This window comes from Gopherus flavomarginatus, chromosome 5 (assembly GCF_025201925.1).
Source record: "Gopherus flavomarginatus isolate rGopFla2 chromosome 5, rGopFla2.mat.asm, whole genome shotgun sequence".
Lineage (NCBI taxonomy): Eukaryota > Metazoa > Chordata > Testudines > Testudinidae > Gopherus > Gopherus flavomarginatus.
The window spans coordinates 55,853,457-55,876,468 of NC_066621.1; the positions used below are offsets into that span (position 1 = coordinate 55,853,457).

Consider the following 23,012-nt stretch of genomic DNA (forward strand, 5'->3'; position numbering starts at 1 on the left):
AGCAGTGCAGCATTTTAATGCCCTCCTCTAATAATGGTCTCATTATTGTTATTCTAAGACTGGGCCTCAGGAGGAGGAATATTTGCTGGAGGTACGTCATTATTTTGCAAATTTCGATTAGCTCATCATGTTGTCTGTACTGTGAAAATCGTAGCTAATTAGGGCAGCCAGTTAGACTACCAGCTTTTGAGCTTATGAGTTAAAAGGTAGCACACTTGATAGGCCAATGATGTGAAAAAGGTGGTAAAAAGGAGGATTAGAGCTGTTGCCCTAGTAACTCTAACTTCCATCTGTGCTGGAACAATGAACTTGTGTTTCTCCCCCACCTTGGTGTAAAAATTGGTTTTGTTTTGAAAGGCCAGGGCACTTTTTATGACAATCTGGAATTCAGCCTAACTGAGTGTAGTTTTAGTTGTTATGAGAGACCGTTGGGGAATAGGAAAGATGAAAGATCATGGTGAGCTTCAAGGACATGAAAGGTTGTTGTCTCATGTAACAATAGTAGATTGTTTTGTCCTATTATTTCTAGCCAACCACTAAGTCAAGTGATGGAACAAATACCTCCAGTTGAGTCAGGTGAAACAGGAGAGAGTGATAATGTACCTCTTACAGAACAAAGGATAACTATAATTTGTCTTTATTAAACAAAGTTATTTTTATTTGTATTCATCCTCTGAAAAAGCTTGTTTACTGACCTACTATTCCAATGTGTTTGGTACTGCGCTGCCTCTGTAGGCCATCACATCTCTGGGAAGCACTCCAATGTGTTAAAAAATGTTGTTTAAGCTTTCTTCCCATGAAGAGAAACCCCCAGGAGTACCAGTGATGTGATACTTAACAATACATTTAGTTGTTGTAGCTTTCTCACATTATTGGTGTTCTTAAAAGGTTTTCCTTCAAACACACACTGAATAAAATTAACTATAAATATGAAATAAATTTGCTTCAACACTTTACAACATTTTATCATAAATTCTACAGCACATATCATAGAACGTTTATTGCAAACAGTATTAGGTACTGCTGCAGAGAGACCTACAATCCTGTAAAAAAAAATAAATTTGCTACAGGGATCCTAATAAAGGACTGCTTTTGTGCAGAGGGAGATAGTCTCTTTTGTGCTATACCATAACTTTAGGAGGTTCTGCCCCTTTGTCTGTGGGGAAAACAAAAGTACTTCAGTGCTATTTAATAAAACAGCTACTGCGCATTTTTACAGGGAAAGCATTCTGTTAGTGAAAAGGCTGTAATCTCTTGGATTTTGCCCAGTGCTTCCTAAAACCAAAGACAATTGCTTTTTAGACAGAAAAGGGAATGTAGGAGCACTGCTTTTCACGTTCTTATTTCTCTGCTTTTGCAACATGATGCTTCTGTCATCTGAGAAATTATTTTCTTTCTGTCACCACACCCCCTCCACCCTGACCCTGACCAAAGCATATGCTAGGGGGCATCTCGCTTCTCTAAAACAAAGATTAGTGATTTCAGGTTGGGATTTTAAGGTTTTCACCCACCTTTTCATATGGGGCCCCATAACCCCATTAACACAACCATATCTGAGTAATTTTCACTTGCTTCATCATAGAGCTGTGAGATCGATAACAAATTTTGTAATTAGCTATTTATTATCTTTGAAAAACAAACTTCCCTGTAATTACTAGGTTTCTCATCTTAAGCTGTTCTGACCTTATTTAAACTCCTCTTTTTAGCTATTCTGAGCCTTTCTTATCTCCTCTCTGCTCCCAACCACTCTTGCTCTTGCTTTCTGACAACACAGATGGACGGCCTTGCACAAACTGATAATTGTGATAATTTCTCAGCTAACTATTCAGTAATAAAAAATGTTATTTTCCAAGCATAGCAGGCATGTGTCACACTCGCATATACACTGAAGATGAGAGGCCAAGTGGTAAGTTCATGGGAACGTGATGTAGTATGAGCCTTTGGACTTGACAGCATTCGATTTGTTGATAGTGTGGTTTATCCAAATGCAGTTGTCTTTTCAGACTATTAAATTTAAGGGGTTAGAGACCTTTAAAAATCCAAACTTTTATAAAGGATGTTTAGTCTGAAAACATTTTGAATGTTGTATGTATTTAGTTTATCAAATACCTGCCCTCAAATTTCCAAATCAGCTTCTTCTTTTTTACTTTCTAGTAGTTTCACATATGTACCATCATTTTATTTTGTTGTTTTCTCATTAAAATGGACTGGAAAGCAGGTAGACTGTTTAGTGTAGAGTGGGAGCAATGCAAAGGGTTAACCAGCAGAGAATTACAAATGAACTATCTGAAAAGTTGATTATTAATCCAGCAAGAGAGAAAATATCCTGCCAGTTAGCAAGAATTAGTACTTGAAGAGCTGATAATATTGTTCAGCCTGTCGGTGTGGTATGGCAGAGTCAGGTAAGCAAGACATCTTTTCAAAGAGATTAAGGCTTTTCCTTTTTGTTTTTCACCGTAAGACTATCTAATTTTAAAGGGAATCTTTGTGGAATCACTTATACTGCCAGCGTATGAATCTGCATATACTGATCTTCCACATTCCAAAATGAATGAAATAAATTAAAATGGTGCTTTTAACATTGGTAAGAAGAACTATTTCTGTTAACAGATCCATTGTATTTAATGGTGAAATATCTTAGAAATTCATGATTGGATTGTGGTTAACAACCAGAAGTGATTGCAAAATCTAAACAAGCTCTAGTGTGATACATACTAAAGAATCCTGTGTAATTGCCAGGAAAAAGATTATATAATTTCTTTTTAGGTGAGAAAGTTCTGGGTTGTTGGAAGTCCTATGTGATTCTGAATATAATGTTTCTGCTTACAGACTGTATGGCTTTATGCAAATGTATATGTTGCAGACAACTCTTTACCAGTCCTGATGTTTTCTTAGCCCAAGTGTTCATGTAGTATTGATGCATGTATTTGTTTTTTTGTAAATCATTTTGAATTCATTCATGTTAATTTATAAACATTTGTGGGGTTACAAAGTGTGTGCAGGATGGGAGGAGGTGAGCATATGGAAAATGTTTAGATGGAATAATCTCTATGTAATTTCACCTAAGACTGATTTCTCTGTGTTGTAGTGGATATTTTACAATTTCCTATGTCTTTGTTATGTGGACTGTATGCTCTTGAAATTACTTGCTAGACATAGGTGAATGAACTTACCTTTTCAGCATAGTCTGCAGTTTACAGTTTATCTCAAAGGTGCATAAAATGGTTAGAGTAATAATGCTCTTGCAGTTTTGAAATTCAGGGTAAGTCTGTATATTTAATGATATTGCCTCACATCATTAAATGGTGCACTTTTAATTACATAAATGGATTTAACATAAGCTTTAAAATATTTTGGTTTTGTTAATAGAACTGTGTTAAATAACTATATTTTACTATGTTAGTGTCTGTGTTGGTGGAAAAGAATTTACCATCACCAACTGTTTATTTTGTTTCCATAGAATAGGTGGAAGGCTATACCAAAGGGACTGTTTAAATAGGAGAATCAAAATGCAGTTAAAAACACAAACTAATCCAAATCTGAGCGCACACACCATCTGAGGGTTTAGTTATTATACATGCTAATATTTCTTGAGTCGTACAAAGGGGAAGGGAAGAGAGGCTCATCATCAGCACCAGGCTGGATGCTCCTTCTAGTTTGTCTTTGAATTTTAAGAATTGGATTATGATAAGGCCCCAGGCAAGGAAAATTGAAGAGAAGAGCAGAAAGGACAGTTGGGAAAGTGGAAAAGAGAGGCTGAATTTGTTTGGCAAGACACATTGTTTATGACTATGTGTCGTTGGCCTACCCAGGCAAGGAAACAGTTAACAGAAGATGGTCAGATTTTTTTTAAAAGGGGGATTCATCTCATTAGCACCAATTAAGATCCCCAGCTCTTGCTGCTGCTAGTAATGGAAGTCATCAGTCCAACAAATGACTGCAGTCAAAGTACACTGAACAATCTGACTTCGTAAGAGAAACAAACAAAACAATCCCAAGAAGTTATCTTAGTGCTCTTTAAGAGTGTTATTAGGCCACAAAGAGGTCACCATGCCAAAGTTTGAGCACCATGATCTTGTTAAGATATAAAGAGCGTGTTAAGGGCACAGATGAGATCAATTACTATATAGGGATGATATATACATGTAGGAATGATATACCTATAGAAGGGCTGAGAAAACACTGAGAAAAACACTGATGGGAAAAAAGAAGTAGATTCAGAGGAGATAGAACTGAAGTTTTCCAGAAATTAAAGGAGATAGCGAGGGTCAAATCTGATAAGCTCTTTGAACTACTTCTCAAAAGGAGGGACTCTTTCAGGACTGGAAAAGCTAGACTTATAAACAAGGAAATAGCAGGCAAAATAAAAGTTTAGTCAAAATGGTAAGGGAACAAATGTGTGGAATGCCCTCGTTGGGGTAGAAGCTGTAGCTATGTTTATAAAAAACAAAATGAGGTACACACTTATCTGGAAGGAATAAAGCATAGTATTTATGGAATTTTATAGTATATTAACTGATTAGATTAAATGGATTCCAAAGTCTGTTTTCAGGCTCTAATTTCTTATTTTCTTATAGATATGTATTACTGAAGTCTGGTATTGTACTGGCTAAACTGGTAAAGTTGGCAAGCTTGATATCAGTAGTCTATTTAACACCTATTATAAATTTCAGCTTATTGGCTGAAACTTAATAAATCAAACATTAGCTGTATCTTTTAAGAAGCCAGAACTGAAGAGAAAGGGGTGAGAACTTAAAAAACAAAAACAACCCCCCCCCCGAGCTCCAAACCAGATTAAATTAACTGTAGCTCAAATAAAAATAGTATGCTTAAATAAAGGATGTAAAATGGAAACCAGAAACATCAAGCAGAGAACCCAGTTTAATGCTCATTTTAAAGACTTTTATCAAACTTGTAGAGAACACATAGTATAACCACCTGAAGGCATGCTCTAACCAGTGACTTGATTACAGCCCCACAGTTGACGTGATCTTCCCCGTTATGCCAATTTAAGCTTCCTAGTTGTCTATAGAACAACTTTGACAAAAGTCTGGAGCAGACTGATAAGAATGGTTCCCTGACTTAGTGGAGCTAACTTGACTGAAATCGAGCCAGAATTTTGGCAGGAGGATTTTTATGAAAGGTACAATCATTCCATTTCCTTTCTTGGTAAAAGTGAATTTGTAGATTCCTGACTTGTTTCAAAATGGGTTAGTAGCTGAATTTGACAAGTACTGCAGATACTTGCTCAGGGTATTCTGTATAAATCTTGGACCCAGGGCCCAGGTGGACATTATTATAAGATTTGAATGTTGAGTGTCCCACTTTAGTATTTTAGTTGTTGTGACATGGTAAAAACATCCTGACTAAAGCTGTTTGGGTGGGACAGTGAGGTGGCAGAGTGGAACATGGATGTGTATGTTTCTCTCTGCACTCTGTGAATACATAGGAGAGACTAAGCCTGCAGGCGTTATCTACAGAGAGAAATCAAGGAGGTTCTTGAGAATTTGGTTGGATTTCTATTTTTTAAATGGCTGAGGGAAACATTGAGTCTGGTCCTTACGTTCTTTGGAACATACCTTCTCAGTGATGGCATGAGTGGAAGGAGAGAATGTTTCAGTTCACCAAGAAAGCCGTGAGGTGCTGTGGATAGGCTAAAGTATTTTACAAGATTCAGTGTAAGGCTGCATAGTTGAAGAGTTCATATTCTAGTTACAGTGTCCAAGGTCAGTTATTCACACGAGGGGAAACTCTTACTTACACAAGTAGATAAATATCGTGCAGCAGGTGCTCAGCAATGTTTCAAGCCCCTGTATTACCATAAGATCTTGAAGAACTATTTCCACACTTTTATCAAGTCCCTTTAGAACATCAGCAGCTTAGAGAGGTCATGACTGATACTTATTTAAAGAATTTCAATGTTGTGTAACAAGTGAAAGAAGGAGAATACAGTGCATCCCTCTGCAAATGTGGTTTGGCACACCTGTACCTCTTCAGAGTCCAAAAGTGGAGGGTACAGACCAGTACGTGGGGGTGATCTCTCTCTCTCTCTTTTCAGGGTAATATGGGACAATTATGATCGGCTAGTCTCATCTCCTACTGCATCAAGTCTAATAACTTGTGGGCTTTCACTTCAGTAAGAGGTTCTCAGTGTTCAACATTTCTGAAATAAGGCCACTTATTTAGGTGTCTAAATATGGACTTGAGTCTAACTTTAAGTATCCTTTAAGGAAAAAAACTTAGTATGTGTTTCTCAAATGCTGTAGAAAGAAAAGCTTTTAGGATGTTTGACTGGCAGCTAGGACAATCGTTTTTACTGCAATATGGAAAAAGATTTTGTTTTAAATTGTTGCAAAGAGTGAGCCATCATGAAAAACTAAACAGATTAGGTGCTGTCATAGGAAACTATTTTCATTAGTTTTTCTCATCAGGACTATTAGAAGGCTGCATGTGTTCTTCGTTATACCCAGCATATCCTTTAATAAAAGGCATACCTTCTGAAACGTTGCTCTTGTTCCTTGAAGGAACTGTACTTTCAGTGGCTAAGTCATGGAGCAATCAGATATGCATAATTTTTGACAGTCATTATTCAGTTCTGTGGTACTAAAGCATGATGTTGCCTAACATCCACAGAATGGTAAAATTAAGAAAAAATCTCTTCTGTTGTCTGAACAGAATGATCATGCAGTCTATAGCATATGGGTGATGCTGTATTTTTCATAGTTTCTGGAGAAGAATCTGATGGTGCCTACTGTAATCTTTCTTCAAAAGGAACTAGGAATTGGTGTTTGCATAACAATTACATTAATATGGCATCTTCAGACAAAAAAGGTTGACCTTGGGTTAGAAATACTTGCTCTAACCCCACTCATGTAGGCATATAGAAACCCACCAGTAGAGTCCTATAGATGAGTCTTCTATACCAAATAGTTCTGTGAGATAGGAGCACAATGGGTGTTTGAGGGTAGATGAAGAGCTGCCAATGGACCTGTGACAGCATAGAGTCCCCAGCCACACTCCATTAGAGGGAAGGGAAACTGAGGCTGCTGAAGAGCATGGGGTGCAATAGCAGTTTTTGAATGGTTGTGCTAGTTCTTTATGACCTGGGGGTAGGATTGCATTTCTGGCTCCATATTTACCGCTGGGCCACAGACACACACATTTCTGCTGCCTGCCGCTATTGAGTGAAACTCATCTGCTTAAACCTTGGTGAGAAATGCTACAAGCAAGTTATAGCTATTGCCTGTAACCATTATTTCAAAAAGGAGCTTTACCTCGTGACCACACTTAGTTCCAAACATAGAACTATTCCCACTTAGATAAGTCATGTTCTTCTTTCCTACTTACTTAAATATATATGTGTGTGTGTGTGTGTGTGTATATATATATATATAATAATATTTTAAAATGAGGGAGCATCACAATTTTCATGTGAAAAATTTGGGCTAAATATAAGTTGCTCATGGGTAGCTCTATCTTTACTGAATTAGGCTCTTAGCATTTGTAGTGGTAATTGAAATGGCATCTCAATGTTCATGCTGAATCTATCTTATTTATGACTCTTCAACGGCCCATACGTTTTTCTTTGAAAAGTAGTTTTATAGAAAGTTGCTGATTGCTTTTGTTTTTTTCTTCTCCCTTTTCTCATCAGTTATAGTCCACTTAAGGCTATCATCATATTACAGCTACCACAGTTTTGAGGCAGCCTGAAGTAGCTATTGGTGACTCCATAACAGCTGTCTGCTAAGACTGATTACTAATCTACAGTAAAAACAACGAGGAGTCCTTGTGGCACCTTAGAGACGAACACATTTATTTGGGCATAAGCTTTTGTGGGATATAACCCACTTCATCAGATGCATGGAGTGGAAAATACAGTAAGCAAGTATAAATATACAGCACATGAAAAGATGGGAGTTGCCTTACCAAGTGGGGGATCAGTGCTAACCAGGCCAATTCAATTAAGGTGGATGTAGCTCATTCCCAACAGTTGACAAGAAGGGGTGAATATCTACAGTCTTATTTAATATAAAGGTCAAATAAAACGCTAAAGGAGAGAAACATTGTTTCATTTCATTTTAAGTTCTGCTTAGGAAGGGAGTCCATGTTTTATAAGTAACCAATAATAAGCCTCCTTCATTTGTCAGGATTCAGATCTAGGTATTTAGTATATTCTTGCATAGATTTCCTATATTAAAACAAGTGCTGAGTCTTGGACTTGATGCAGAAGTCAACAAAATCATTCATAATAACAATAATCATTAATAACACTGTTGTATCAATCATAATGAACAATAATAGCAATTCGTGGATTCAGGGAGGATATACTTTTGAGGCCAGATTCTACTCTGTGTTCCACTGAAATAAATCCCTGGACTTCACTGGCGATTACTTTGCTATACACCAGTATAACTCTGAGCAATATGCATCAGTGTTACTGTGAGCAATGTCTGGAACTTACTGGTGCTCTCTAACTCACCAGCAAGGAGGGAATGAGGACGAGTGCCTTTTTAATCAGAAGTGTCAGTGACAATGTCTTTTGTGGAGGTTCGTAAAACTTAATTTTAGCCATTTTAGTAAAAAATAAAAAGATTTTGGAGAACGAATTAGAAAAGAATTTTGGTGCCAGAAAATTATTTCTTGAGCCTTTTCCTGAATGAAGTCCGACTATAATGCCGTTGACCTTTTAAGGATGCAACCAAAATACCTTAGTTGGCAAATTATCACACTTTTTAATGTACTGGCCCCAGGGATGTGTGACTGTTAGAAACAAAACTACCTATGCATTTCCATAGGCATATGAACATACACAGACAGAAGGATATTATACTCTCTTGCATTTTTGTAAGATTTTTATCTGCACTAATTAAACATAACTTCTCCTCCTTACTGTAGTTCTACTTTACCAGTAGTGGTATCCTCATTTAACTCATGCAAATGAAGATTGCACCACCAGCAGTGTAGCAATTGTTTGTTTATTTTTAGATATTTTTTTTTTAAATGTGCCCATATCTCTGGGCATATCATCATAAATTATTAAAACTGTACAAAATGCATTGACTAATGTCAGCCAAATCTAGAGAGACTCAACCCCATAATAAGCTATTGGCAGAAATATTAATATTTATTTTTATTAAAATCATTTATATAACTCTATAAATTTACATGGCATTTTAGATTGAGTATATAGACATAGAGTAGGGCAGGATTCCTGCTCTGGAGAATTTGTAAGTCAAGGTCCTGATCATGCAAAGAGATCTCTGTGGGTACAAAATCTACCCCCACACAATATTTTGCAAGATCAGGATATAGGAGATTTAAGGCATAATCAGGGGCGGCTCTAGGTATTTTGCCACCCCAAGCACGGCAGGCAGACTGCCTTCAGTGGCTTGCCTGCGAGAGGTCCCTGGTCCCAGGGATTTGGCGGCACGCCTGCAGGAGGTCTGCTGAAGCCGCTGGACCAGCGGACCCTCCGCAGGCATGCCGCCGAAGGCAACCTGCCTGCCGCCCTTGCGGTGACCGGCAGAGTGCCCCGCGTGGCTTGCCACCCCAGGCACGTGCTTGGTGTGCTGGTGCCTGGAGCCGCTCCTGGGTATAATTCATCAACACGTTCTCCTGAAAAAGCCTGTGTAGATACATAGATGGGTCCTATTGAAGACAATGGGAGTTTTGCCACTGAGTTACATAGAGCCAAGATTTCACCTATGAACTTTACACTGTGGCTCAAGGTTAATAGACTGGGTTTCTGACAGAACAACTGTGGGAAGGCCTTTTTAGACTAAGGGCCCACTACTCCTCTGAAGTTGCCAATAGGCCTCAGACGTTCAGATCTAAGGACTGAATGACAGTAGATCAGCTGATCAGCAGTAGATCAGTGATGATGCATGTGTATATATATATGTATACATTTATAATATGAGCATACACAGTGACAACCAGGTTCATTTAAAGAAGTATTGGCATATAATGTAATGTATGTAATGCAGCCTGATTATGAATGCCTCAGGTGCCGCTATCATTTATGGCAACTGAAACCGCCACTCCTGGTTAGCAGCAATTTAGTGTTTTCCCTCCACAGGATTTAGTGTCTTCTTTCTATAGGATGTCTGTCTATCTTTCCATCTATTAGGAGTCCATCTGTATATATGTCTATATAGGGGTGTGTGTATACAACTATAATTATGTGTATATATACATATATGTACATCTACTGTACATTTATTTGTATATGCATGTAGATGTCCTGGCTAGATAGCAGATTGATACAAGGCACAAGATTTCAGGACAGTCCTGTTGTATATAACCAAAGACTGTGTCTATGATGTATAATAATAATACCTAGCACTTATGCAGAGCTTTGGATGAGTAGATCTCAAAGCATTCTACAAAGAACATCAATGTCATTATCCCTATTTTACAGACAGAAGAACTGAGGCACAGAGCTGGAAAGTGACTTGCCCAAGGTCACCCAGCAGGGCAGAACTAGAATAGAACCCAACTACCCTGGGCCCCAGTCCGATGCTCTATGCGGTAGGCCATTCTTAACCTTCAAAACTGATTTGTTGTAATATACTAGTCTGTTGTTTCAGTTAATATAATTAGAATTAGTTTATAAAAACATTAGCTAAGCTTTGATTTGAATGCCTACTCTGTCTTTGATTGCTTTAGCAATTTTTACTTCAACTGTAAAATTTAAGAGATGAAATCTGGCAGAGCAGTGGCCAGTTGGCTATTCAAAGGTTGGAATGCCTTACCTTGCACCTATTGTGTTTCTGATTTTATACCAATAAGAAATTGGACATTGTACGCATCTGTTTATTACCTAAAATATACATAATTGCTTTTAGAGATTAGAGCAATTGTACTGATGTTCTTTGTTAAGTTTATTTTTACCAGGTTTTCAAGGCGAAATGCATTGTAAACCATTCCTTTGGCAACATTTATAGCAGTAGCATATATATGATCTCCTTACTAGACAGTAAGAGCTGGTGCCTTTTTAAATTGCCTTTTGGCCTGTCACATGCTTAACCTTGTTTGTTTGGGTTGCATTTTCTTTTTGGACGCCATAATCTTTTAACCTACTTTTCATTCTGAGGACTTTTTGTACAATCATCCAGTGAACAAACCTACCCAATTCACTTATGAGCTCTAAATTGAATTATATTTATGTTAACGAGTATTTCCATTGTCTAGATGCCTATGAATGTTTCCTTGGTAAATAAGAAACCTGAGCTTAGGAGTGATCCTTGTGATATTAATCCTACTTGCCTGTCAAATGTCTTGAATTAGCAGTAAAGTCTGTCACTCAGGATAATAAAGAATGTACATTTTACAGCTTGAACATGTATAGGGACCTGTTCCTTCACACCATTGAGGTCAATGGGAGCTTTGCCATCAGTTTGAATGGGCATAGGATCAAGCCCAAAGCTGTTTCTTTTTGGTCTGTGTTTATAAAAGATTCCTTTTTGCTCAGATATGCTTGTTCACATGTTGTAACTGTCCTGTTTTCTTTATAACAGAAATCCATTAAAATATTGGTCCACAGATCCATAGTCACATATAGTAACACATCTGAACTTCTGTCTGATTTTATCCCCTTGACACATTAGCAAATTTTACACACTTGTTTAAAAGAAAAGTGTTAGTTTGAAAATAATTTATTTTCAAAAAAATGTCATTATCTGTGATGCTAATTATAATATGTCAGATGAGTGTTGACAAATGCAAGGTACATTGTATAAATGTATTTAGGATAGAATAATTTGAACTACTTACATATCCTGCTTGATTCTAAATCAGGGATGGGCAAATTTTTTGGCCCGAGGGAAATTGCCATGAATGCTCACAAAATTTGGGGGGGGCCCTGGGGTGGGGCTGGTGATGAGGAGTTTGGGGTGCTCTGGGCTGGGACCGAGGGGTTCATAGGGTGGGAGGGGGATCAGGGCTGGGACAGGGGTGTGGGAAGGGGTGCAGGTTCCAGCTGGGGGATGCGGGCTCTTGGGTGGGGCTGGGGTTGAGAGGTTTGGGGTGCAGGAGGGTGGTCTGGGCTGGGATCAAGGGGTTTGGAGAGCGGGAGGGGGATCAGGGCTGGGGTTGGGATGTGGGGAGAGGCTCAGAGTGCAGGCTCCGAGTGGTGCTTACCTCAAGCAGCTCCTGGAAGCAGTGGCATGTTCCTTCTCTGGCTCCTATGCGGAGGCGCAGCCAGGCATTCTGCACATTGCCCCATCCACAGGCCCCGCCTCTGCAGCTCCCATTGGAGCACATAGGAGCCAGAGTGAGGCCATGCTGCGGCTTCTGGGAGCCATGTGGTGCAGCCCCTACCCAAGGCCCTGGCTGGAGCAGGGCCGAGCTGCATGGTGTGGCTTGCGGGTTGGCTTAAAATGGCTTGCGGGCCGGATCCAGCCTGTGGACTGTAGTTTGCCCACTCCTGTTCTAAATTCATTTAAAACACTTAGGGATCACTATGGGCATCTCTATAAAATCTGCTCAGCATGCAATTCTGGTTTAAAATTGTGAACAGCATGTTAGGAGCTATAAAGAATGGGATATAAAATAATACTCAAAATCTGATGATGTCATTATACAAATCAGTGGTACTCACTCACCTGAAATAGTGTCTCCAGTTCCCACCAACTCATCTCAAAAAGATATATCATGAATGTAAAGATATATCAGAGACAGGTGATGAATTTGATTAGTTGGCATGAAAATACTTGCATATTAAGAGAAACTAAAAATATTAGGACTCCTCAGTTTAGAGAAAAGCCATAATAGAGGTTTTCAAAATAATGAGTGGTATAGAAAAGACAAATCAGCTATTCCTCTTGATATTTTTTTCATAATATAAGAGCAAAGGGACATTTAATGTAATTGAAAATTAAAACTGATGAGGAAAGGATTGAGACAGTTATATTGGTAATGAAAACATCTATCATTTAGGATTTTTTTTTTTTTTAGATGAGGGGGTATAAACCCTCATGCTTCAGGCCACAAACTAGCCATTAACTGAATGTGGCCAAGAATGCTGTAGTAGCTGTGTTGATCTCAGTACATGAGGCAAAGTGGATGAGGTAATATCTTTTATTAGACCAACTTCTGCTGGTGAAAAGACAAGCTTTTGTAGCTACGCAGAACTATTCTTCAGGTCTGGAAAAGGTAATCAGAGTGTTAGGTAAGTGTTCAGAAGAAATTAAATGATGGGGTCTAAATTAGCTGTTACAACTCAAGAAAGAGATCTTGGATTCATTGTGGATAGTTCTCCGAAAACACCCACTCAGTGTGCAGTGGCAGTCAGAAAAGGTAACAGAATATTGGGAAACATTAAGAAAGGGATAGATAATAAGATAGAAAATATCATATTGCTTCTATATAAATCCATGGTACGCCCACATCTTGAATACTGCAGATGTAGTCCCCCCATCTCAAAAAAGATCTATTGGAATATAAAGGACAGCAAAATAATTAGGGGTATGGAACAACTTCTATATGAGGAGAGATTAATAAGACTGGGACTTTTCAGCTTGGGAAAGAGACAACTAAGGGTGGATATAAAATCATGACTAGTGGGGAGAAAGTAAATAAGGAAGTATTATTTACTCTTTCTCATAACACAAGAACTAGGGCTCACAAAATAAAATTAATAGCTAGGTTTAAAACAAACAAAAACAAGTATTTCTTCACACAACAAAGTCAATCTGTGGAACTCTTTGCCAGAGGATATGGATATTGTGAAGGCCAAGACTATGACAGGGTTCAAAAAGGAACTGAATAAGTTCATAGAGGATAGGTCCATCAATGGCTATTACCCAGGATGGGCAGCAATGCAAAACCATGCTCTGAAGTGTTCCTAGCCTCTGTTTGCCGGAAGATGGGGATGGGTGACAAGGGATGGATCACTTGATGATTACCTGTTTTGTTCATTCCCTCTGAAGCACCTGGCATTGGCCACTGTAGGAAGACAGGATACTGGGCTAGATGGACCACTGCTCTGACCCAATATGGCTGTTCCTATGTTCTAACTTATTTATTCAATTACTGTCCACTTAGGTGTTTGTTACATCTTCCTCTGAAACCTCTGGTACTAGCATCTGCTGGAGACAGGTTACCAAACTAGTAGGATGCTGGTCTAGTCCAGTGAAGCAATTTTCTTGTAAAACAGAAAGCATTTAAAAATGGAATTCACTTTTTGCTATTTCTGCTGTTCATTTTCTTTGTCTTTATCTTAGCTTAGATGGAAATAAGTGAGACATTTTAAAATTGCTTTTAGTTGTTAGTTTCCAGTCTGTTTCATTATATTTCTCATGCACTAGCACAACTGTGTAATGTGTAGCTTGCAGCCAATGCAGATAAATGTTTAAACCCAAACAAATGGTTTTTTCTTTAAATGCAGAATAAAACTGATAACTCTTAACAGTAACATTAGGTTTGGTGTATATACCTTAGGTTGTTATAACATTTACTTGTGTCTAAAATTCTTCCTCAAGTACTCACATGAGTAGTTCCAGGGGCTACTCATGTTGTATATGCTTACAGAGTTGGACAAGGATTACATTATTTAGTCTCTAATTTGTTATAGTACCTATATGTTGGGTAGACTACCCAACACTGTCTTTTATTGTGAAAAATGTCATTCCCTCATGCTAGCTAGTTAAGCTGAATATTTTGGTACATCGAAGTTTTCATATTTATTTTGTACTGTCTTGCATATTCAAAGACTGAGACTTAAACAAGGAAATAAATTGATATTACATTTTTGAGCAGATGGACTTGAAGCTACTAATTAAGAGTTTTAAGTACTCTCTCATCATCGTTCTTGATCTCTGTATTCATCTTTCATTCTTTGTCTCTCCTTATCCCCTTCTTACTACTAAAAACAAGCAATAAAACAGAGGATGTGGCTTAATTTTGGAATTGCAGGTATTATTAATGCTAAATTTTAAAAAGTGAAATCCTGTCTTGCCAGAAACAGTGTTCTCAGTAACACTGCTATTATTACTTATTTTGTACATAAGATAATATACGGCTCTCTGCAAACTGTTTAAGAAAGCATTAGGCGCTCTTAGGAGAGTTTTGTTTGCCTTTAAATTGGTTTGTCATTGGCAAAAAGAAGTGGTCTGTCATAAAGACTGAAGTCTTATTTACTCACAGAACAGGTGAAGTACATGTTGCAACACAGCTAACTTTCCCACCCTTACCCAACGATATGCCTCAACCCTTCTTTGGATGATGGGACAGTTCAGTCTCTGGGTTGATATGGTCATTAGTTTCTTTGCTTTGATTGGTAAAAGCGGTGATAAATTGTCTTCAGTATTAACCTGAGGACATTTTGAACCGGTGAGCTAGAATTCAAAAGGCTTTTGCATTCCAGTCCTGTTCCCTGCCATGCCCTATTCCTTCCCAGTAATTTTTTTTTCAAATCAAACCTCTATATCCTTAATAATTCTGGCAGGAAACCTGTTAGAGGATTATGGACGTGCTGTTGATATTTTTATGGACATTGACACACGCATATAGCGTCAACTGGTGGTTTTTGTCTCTTGGAATTATAGTACCTGTTTAGTGCTATATTTGTGCAGTCTAAGGTCCTGATCCTGTAATCTAATCCATCAGTCCATGAGGACTCTTGCTGAAGTCAGTGGGACTCCACACAGGCACTAAGGTCAACCTATGTGGATCAAATTGCAGGCTTGGGCATATGGTTTCCAGAATTTAAAAATAATGTTAGATGGAGACTTTTTTGCATTAGTTTATCAGATAATATCTTATTTTATAGTGCCAATTCTTTCTTTACACTCTGATAACAGGCACAATATAATTATTCGACCTTTGTTATTCCATTGCTATTGTCTATAGATTCGTGCACGGTCCATAATCTAGGAAATGTACATCTGCTGCATTCCTTCAAAAAAATAAAAGAAAAAAAGGAGTAAAGAAAAGAGGCACAGAGAAGAAAAATCCCCTATACATTTAATGTTAAATTGGAGGGTGATCTAGAGATAGAAGAGGAATCTCTTTTTTGCTTTTCAAATATTTACTTGGCCTTCAGAAGGTATTTGCCTTCTCTGTTTACATTGGATTTATTTTTTAGGCCTACATGCAGTGAGAAAATGATACAGTAACAAATAATGAGCGATAGAGGGAAAATACACTCAGCTTTCACAGTTAGCTTATATTTTCTACTTTAGTTTTTAAAAAAAAATCTTGTCTAGTGTTAAATAGAAACTTCTCATCATTATAAAAGGTTATAAATGCTATAGCATCAGATCAAATGGAGGACAAGAAGATTTACAGGCTGGCAGATTTTAACAAGAATTGGTTAAGTGCCCTTTCCCACTGTGGTCTTTGGGACCATATGTTATCCCTGTGTGAGGAAGAACAATGTAAGGGCTACAAAAGTCAGCGTGTTGCCACTCGTGGAATCTCTTTCTGATGTTACTGACAGACAGGTGAGGCTTGCCTCTGCAAATCCATGCAAATCTTGGTAAACTCAGAGGAGAAGAACATCTGGGTGGAAGCACAGGCCTGCCTCATGGCAGCTTCAGCTGTCTCCTCCACTATGGCCTCATGACTTCCTTGGAACCCATGTTACCCTGTGATCTCTGCTGGTGTTTTCATGGAAACATCTCCTTAGGGGTGGTGTCATCCACTGACTGGAGTAATATTCCAGAAGTGACTTCCAAGTGGGTTTCCAACAGGATATATGCCAAGGCCCAAAACACCCTGTGGCAAACAGTTATTTCTCAGTGTTATCTCCTCTACTACTGAGATTTGGCTCCTGTGGGTGCCACACTTTGCTACCATCCCTATTGTGGAGCTTTTTGTCATAATGGATGAATGTGTCATTTGTTGTGTTCTTTGTAGAATTCTAAGTCATGAGAAAGAAGTCTGTCCCAAACCTGCTCTTTATACAACTCCTGGGAAAAGAAATTCAACAAAATGGTTTGAGAGATTTAGATATTTTGACAAACATGCTTCAGGAATATATAAAAAAGTATTCTCACCACATGTTTGTCATAAAGCTCTTTGTATGTTAGCATATGTGAAATTACAGTCAGTTAATGTGTCAGCTCCCCACAGTGTGCTTTGTAGGATGCTTAATGGGTGTTGCATGATTTATTTGCTAGATTTTGCAGGATTTCTGTAGCATGTCAGGTGCTTCGCTGATTGCTTGTTGAAGTCCAGAGTATGAGTTCCCTCCGTTTGAACAAGTTTGCAACATTTTGTTATTTGTAACTCTAAAGTTGTTTGAAAATTTCAGAATCTTAAAACCAAACAGAGAACTCCCTTTCTAAAGGTCCTCCAAAATTAAAGCAGTTCTTAGCAGGACAACTATTTATCAATAATTGAGACTATTAAAATAGTTATTATAGCAGCTAACTAATAGCTTCATATTGAAATTTGCATGTCTAAATCCTTAACACCCATTCCCCTCTTGCAAGGGGAAGAGAGAGAAGCAAAAGAGAGAGACCTTGGCTCACAAAAACCTCAAGGTTTCCCCCCTGTTGCATAATGTCCATCAACAAAATTCCAGGCCTTTTACTTCTGGGAACTGGCCTTTTTTTTGCTGATGAACTAACATCCCTACTAAGTCCTACTACTAATTATTAAGTGCTACTCCTGTTTAGCCAAGCTTTGCCTCCAGTGGGGAAGCCAAATACCCATCAGGCCTCTGCCAGTTTAGCCCCAGTAGACAGAAAAAAATTCTTCCTTATCCCTGGAGAGTGATCTGCAGCAACTGCAAAAAACACAGCTCTTACCCTAATGGTGGGGGGAAGGTATGGGGGCAAGAAGCTCCCAAGGAGCTGGACTGGAGTTTAAATTAATGAAAGTGCAGAGTGAGGGGCCAGTCAGCTCCCTTCCTTCACAACTGGCCAATGAGTGGATAGAGTCTCTAGAGGAGGTGGGGCCACCGCTGTGTCATGCTTCCCAGCTCCTACCAGTTGAGCTGTGTCACTGGCATTTTCTTCTTTGCTTTACTGATGATTTATTTATTGATGATGGATATTGGAGGTGCTGTGGAGCACTTCTGTTCTTGTGTCCATGGCCCCCTGAGCGACCAGACTTGGGGATTGAGTTGTTTTGTCAAAAACGTACCGAGATTTCAGTTTCCAGAAAGCATCGCATCCCTGAACGTGATTGATAGCTAGAGATTAAAATTCATATATTTCCAAGATAAAAAGCCAATTGAGCAGTCCATAGATCTTTTTGCTGCTCATCAGTGCCACCATATTTTATCAAGTTGGCAGCGGTTTAAATAATATCAGTACACCACTGTACACCACATAGAGAAACTAAGAGCAGTGCAGGCTATGCAAGTTAGTGGATTTAAGGTGTTAAGAAACTACAAGCAGTTTTGAGAATGGGAAGTTATATAAATTGAATAAGATTTAATTGAATTAAGAAATAGAGATTCTGGCTGTATCTACATGTAATAGAGGCACTGATGCCATTCTTTATATATAGTTTAGTTAAATATATATTGTGTGTACTTTGTATATGTCATGTTATATGTTTCTTGAGTGAAGTATATTTTTATAATACCCAGATTTCAGACTTAAACCTGTGAATGCAAGAAAATTTCAGTGAATCTATGCAATAAAAATTGTATAATGTACAGATTCTGGGGGCACCCTTGTGAATTACAAGATTTATCCAACTGCTGGATTGGTAGGAAAAGTTGCTTTGGAAACAAGAGCTACTACAGGGCAGAACTGCCTGAGCTGTGAAGAACTAGCTGTTCAAAGTCCACGTGGAGTTAGAACAGAGCTGAGTATAAAGGTATTTTCAGCATAGGTTAGAGTTTTGGAAGAAGGGGCTAAGAAGGCAGCCATCCAGAAGTTTTGAGGAGAGGAGCTGTTACAAGTGTGTTCAGGGCATATATGTGGGTCTTTGATCCATATTTCATAAGCGATAGAAAAAAATAGGCACATTGTGAATTTCAAGCTATGTTCCATGTCTGGTGTCTGGTGATGTCATACATCATGAGAGCAAAGCTCAAGAATTTTGTGTCCACTCCAGAACTACTTGATGGAATTATAGCTCTATATTCCTCTTTTCTTTGTGCGTATGTGTGTATACATTTATTTATGTATAGTAGGAAAGTGAAACAACCTCTGTAGTTAACATTACATAAGCATTTCCCTTCTAAACCCCTGTTTTTCCATCACTTACAACTTTCTAAAACTTTGGGCTGAAATTTACCAGGCTTATTATCTGACAAAGTGATCTTTATTTGATATTATTTTATTTGGAAATGTTTGAGCATTGAAGGTGATATCCTATAGCAAATACGATTCTGTATGTTTCTTGCATGTGTAATGAAATGCTGATTTTTTTTCTCTCTCTCATGTTTATGCTTGTTGTGTATGCCTCTAGCTATGCCATCCTCTGTTGTGCACCCATCTGTTCTCATGGGCTCTCTGTTCTCTGTATGTTTCAAGGAACATTCCATGCTGCAGCAAGTAGTGTTTGCAGGGCTACTGTCAGTTGGGGAACAGCCAGGAATTTTGCCCAAGTCCCAGAAGGTTCAGGAGGCCTGGGCAGCCCTGTCATGAGGCTTTTTAAAATCAGTGTGATTGAATGGATATAACTGAGGTAAAAATGGTGTGGCCTGATATTGCATATATACATTTCTAACCTATAAAGAAAGAGCCTGCCTCTGAAAGGTTAGAATGTGTGAAATGTTAACCTTGTGATTTCTTGTTCATTCCGCACACTCATGACAACTACAGAAGAAAAGTTCTCAGAATTATTCAGAGAGGGAAATGTGGCACAGATATCATCCATCTTCAATGTTCTGATTGGCTTCAAATATTAAGTGTTCTTATACGTGTCCTATGACATGAACTGAGTAAATGCATGTATGAACAGATTGTCCATGGGGTGCTCAACTGTGTGGTCCCTGCACTGGTGTGCAAGGAGCCATTCCCCTTCCATCCATGTCCCTAATTAAGTGGCTTGACACAGTTGTATTGTGAAGCTCCAGGCATTGCACCTCGATGATGCCACTACTAGCTATTTGAAAGGGGGTGGAGTGAGGGTGGATCTGTGACTCTCTGCTCCATCCTTAAAAGACCTGCAGCGAAAGGGTGTCGGAGCTGCTGCTGCGACATGTGCATCTCAAGAGTTCTAGGGAGAATTATGACTAAATTAGGCACAATTCCTCCTGGGGGTTCCTACTATAGTAAAGTCTCTCTGTATCCCCTTTAGCAGAGGCTGTCTCTTAAAAGTCTTAAAACACATTCAAGAAAATGGGACCAGGATTTCACCTATAATTTGGCCCTAAAGGCTTAGTTTAGCAAAAGATACATATGGCTTCAGCATTCTGGAAATCATTTCCCCTCAAACCACTGTAAATGTTGCCTGTTGTTAAAAAGTGCATGCTTTGTTTAAGCTCTATATCTTTTGGCATCAATACCATCTTATTGTTAATTATTGTTTTTGCTCTTCACCATGCAAAATGGAGGAGGGGACATTTAATCTTCAGTATTTTAGTTCTATCCTTGTTTTCACATTTCTTTACATTATGGATGGTTAAATCAAGGATCAAGGCCTTACTGAAAATACATTCTGTATCTTTTTTTTTTTTTTGCTAGAGAAAAATATACCTTTGAGGTTATAGATGGGAATTATACAAAATTTAATCTATAGAGTAAAAATACGATGGTTTTCTATACATTATCTGAATCTAGAGATATGCCCAATTACTCCGCCGTGCATCATAAAAGAGATGCATACTATGTTCGTCTGTCAGTACCTTAAGTCATCACTCTAAAGGCTTTTTTAAAATTATCTTTTTTACTGAAACCAAGAAACAAAACAAAGACAAAAAAAGCAAAAACGACATCAATTAGATGTCAACATGACATCAAACGGCATAATATATCATAAAAATAAATGTATGATCTGGTGACTCAATGATTTCCGTCCCTATTACATTTACAGAGATGTAAAGAAAAGGCAAACAGCTACACATTTGCATGGAAGAAAATATAGGATATGAACTTGGAGATAGTGATAGTAGTGAGAGACTCTCAGCTGAGATTACCTGGCTACTCAGAACATGTTTAGGAGGAGGTATGGTACCAAAAGGCTGTGTATATGTTTGTTGAATATAGGTTGTTTTAAACAGCGGTGGCTCCAGACACCAGCACTCCAAGCGCATGCTTGGGGCGGCAAGCCACGGGGGGGCACCCTGCTGGTCCCTGCGAGGGCAGCAGTCAGCTTTGGTGGCTTGCCTGTGGGAGGTCCGCTGGTCTCACGGATTTGGTGGCAATTCGGCGGTAGGTAGGCTGAAGCCGTGGGACCGGCGGACCTCCCACAGGCAAGCCGCCGAGTCCGCGGAACTGGGGACCTCCTGCAGGCAAGCTGCTGAAGGCAGCCTGCCTGCCATGCTTGGGGCGGCAAAAAAGCTAGAGCCACCCCTGGTTGTAAACTGAGCACTACGCAGGTTATACGTTTGTATAAAAGTGGTGTTATGGAAAGAAATATTTGATGTGCTGGCAAAGGTTCTAAATGTGTGGCTATCTGGTGCAGGTGCACACGTGCTAGTGAAAAATTTAATTGGAGAAAAAATTTAAAATCTTTGGGAATAAATAGAATTTTCTGTTGAAACTCCTAAAAATAATCAACTCCAAGTCTATTTATGTGTAAGTTGAGAGACTTGTGAAAAAGTGATAAGTACATAGAAAACAATGAGAATCAGTTAAGCCTCTAAAACAGTAATCTGTGATTTCCATTCATTATTATAGTAAAGGGCACTAGAACTTTATAGTAAAGGGGGAGAGGTAAGACTGTGGGGGTGGGAGCTGGAAAAAGAGAACTCAGAAGGATCCCTAAATGAGCACAGTCTCTGTTCTTTGAATTTATTGTTCATTTTCAGTGGAGTGATAACTGCAACAGCTCAGCCTGAACTGCCTGGCTCAACACTTCCTTTTCTAAGGAACTTGGATGTATTTCACAGTTTACATCTGGACGACAAGTCACAAGAAAAAACAAAGAGCTGAGAATATATTGCACGTTCTCTTTGCATTACTTAGGGTCTGAGTCTGCCTCTATATGCACGGGTATAAATCCCATTGTAGTCACCATCTAAAAACAGAATTGGCCTTATAGTTTATTTTCTGATAGTCCGGTTCTTGTCTCCAATTCTTTTATCTGTTGGTGTTCCAGTAATCCTCTGTGGGATTTCTGTTGCTCCCATCTGAAGCTGCATATCTATCCAGGAGCATCAGCAAGCTCTTGCAGTTCAGTCTATTACAAGTTTATATGCAGGCTGAAGTCCCAAAAGAAGGATAAGTAATGTGCAGCTTTGAATGGTTTGGTAGGAAGATCTTTGCTTTCAAGGCATAGAGCAGCATTTGAAGAAGTGATTCCTACCAGCTGCTTTGCCTGGGATGAAGGGTGTGTAGATAGTAAATAAAAAATCTTACCCTTATACCAAAATGTCCGATCTTTTTTCCTACTTGTCACCAAAACGATCCTTTCCTTATCTTAAAATGTTTGGGATGAGAATTGTTTTGTCACTTAAACAGGTTTTAGACTTCATTGCTTGTTCAAGTTGTATTCAATGGCCAAAGTTGAAAACCTCAGGGACAGTCTCTGAGGGACTCCTGCCACACTAGCAGCTGAGTGTGTGCCCACACATAGGGTGTAAAGAGTAATAAATTACCATCTCGTTCCTTCCCAAGAGGCAAGTGACATTCTCTCTGCATTTGCTAGATCAAATTCTGGAACTGGGGAGCCAGCCTGCTGGTTTCTTTGCAGTAATTGAGCCTGGGAATGGTACTTTTCTTAGGGAAAGGAGATAAGTAATGAACTCATTATCCTATTATTAGGATCAACTCTAGTTTCAAAGAGACAATTCAGAAGGTACAATTCATTTGCGTGGCCACATCTCCTCAGAGCTTCTCAACAGCTGCTTAGGTTGTCTTCCTAAATGTGCAGTTGCCTGTTGTGAATGGTTGAGCCTACGTGATAGTTTGAGGAGGATTCTAGTACGAGGCTTGCAGGCA

General features: G+C 38.8%; 1 protein-coding gene across 23 annotated transcripts in view; it reads left to right on the forward strand.

Annotated features, from left to right (window-relative positions):
- SOX6 (SRY-box transcription factor 6) overlaps positions 1-23,012 on the forward strand; it is a 458,734-nt gene that overhangs the window by 135,867 nt on the left and 299,855 nt on the right. For 2 of the 23 annotated variants that reach the window (XM_050954525.1, XM_050954535.1), the window contains exon 1: positions 1,782-1,906. The exons of 18 other annotated variants lie outside the window; for them this stretch is intronic. Coding sequence is in view for 1 of the 5 variants with exons in the window: in XM_050954533.1 (XP_050810490.1) it covers positions 10,526-10,530 (5 nt within the window). In the remaining 4 variants the exon portion in view is untranslated. Of the gene's footprint in view, positions 1-1,781; positions 1,907-2,283; positions 2,403-10,420; positions 10,531-23,012 lie in introns of those variants that run through there. 3 more of the 23 variants (XM_050954526.1, XM_050954540.1, XM_050954533.1) reach the window with 3 other exon arrangements.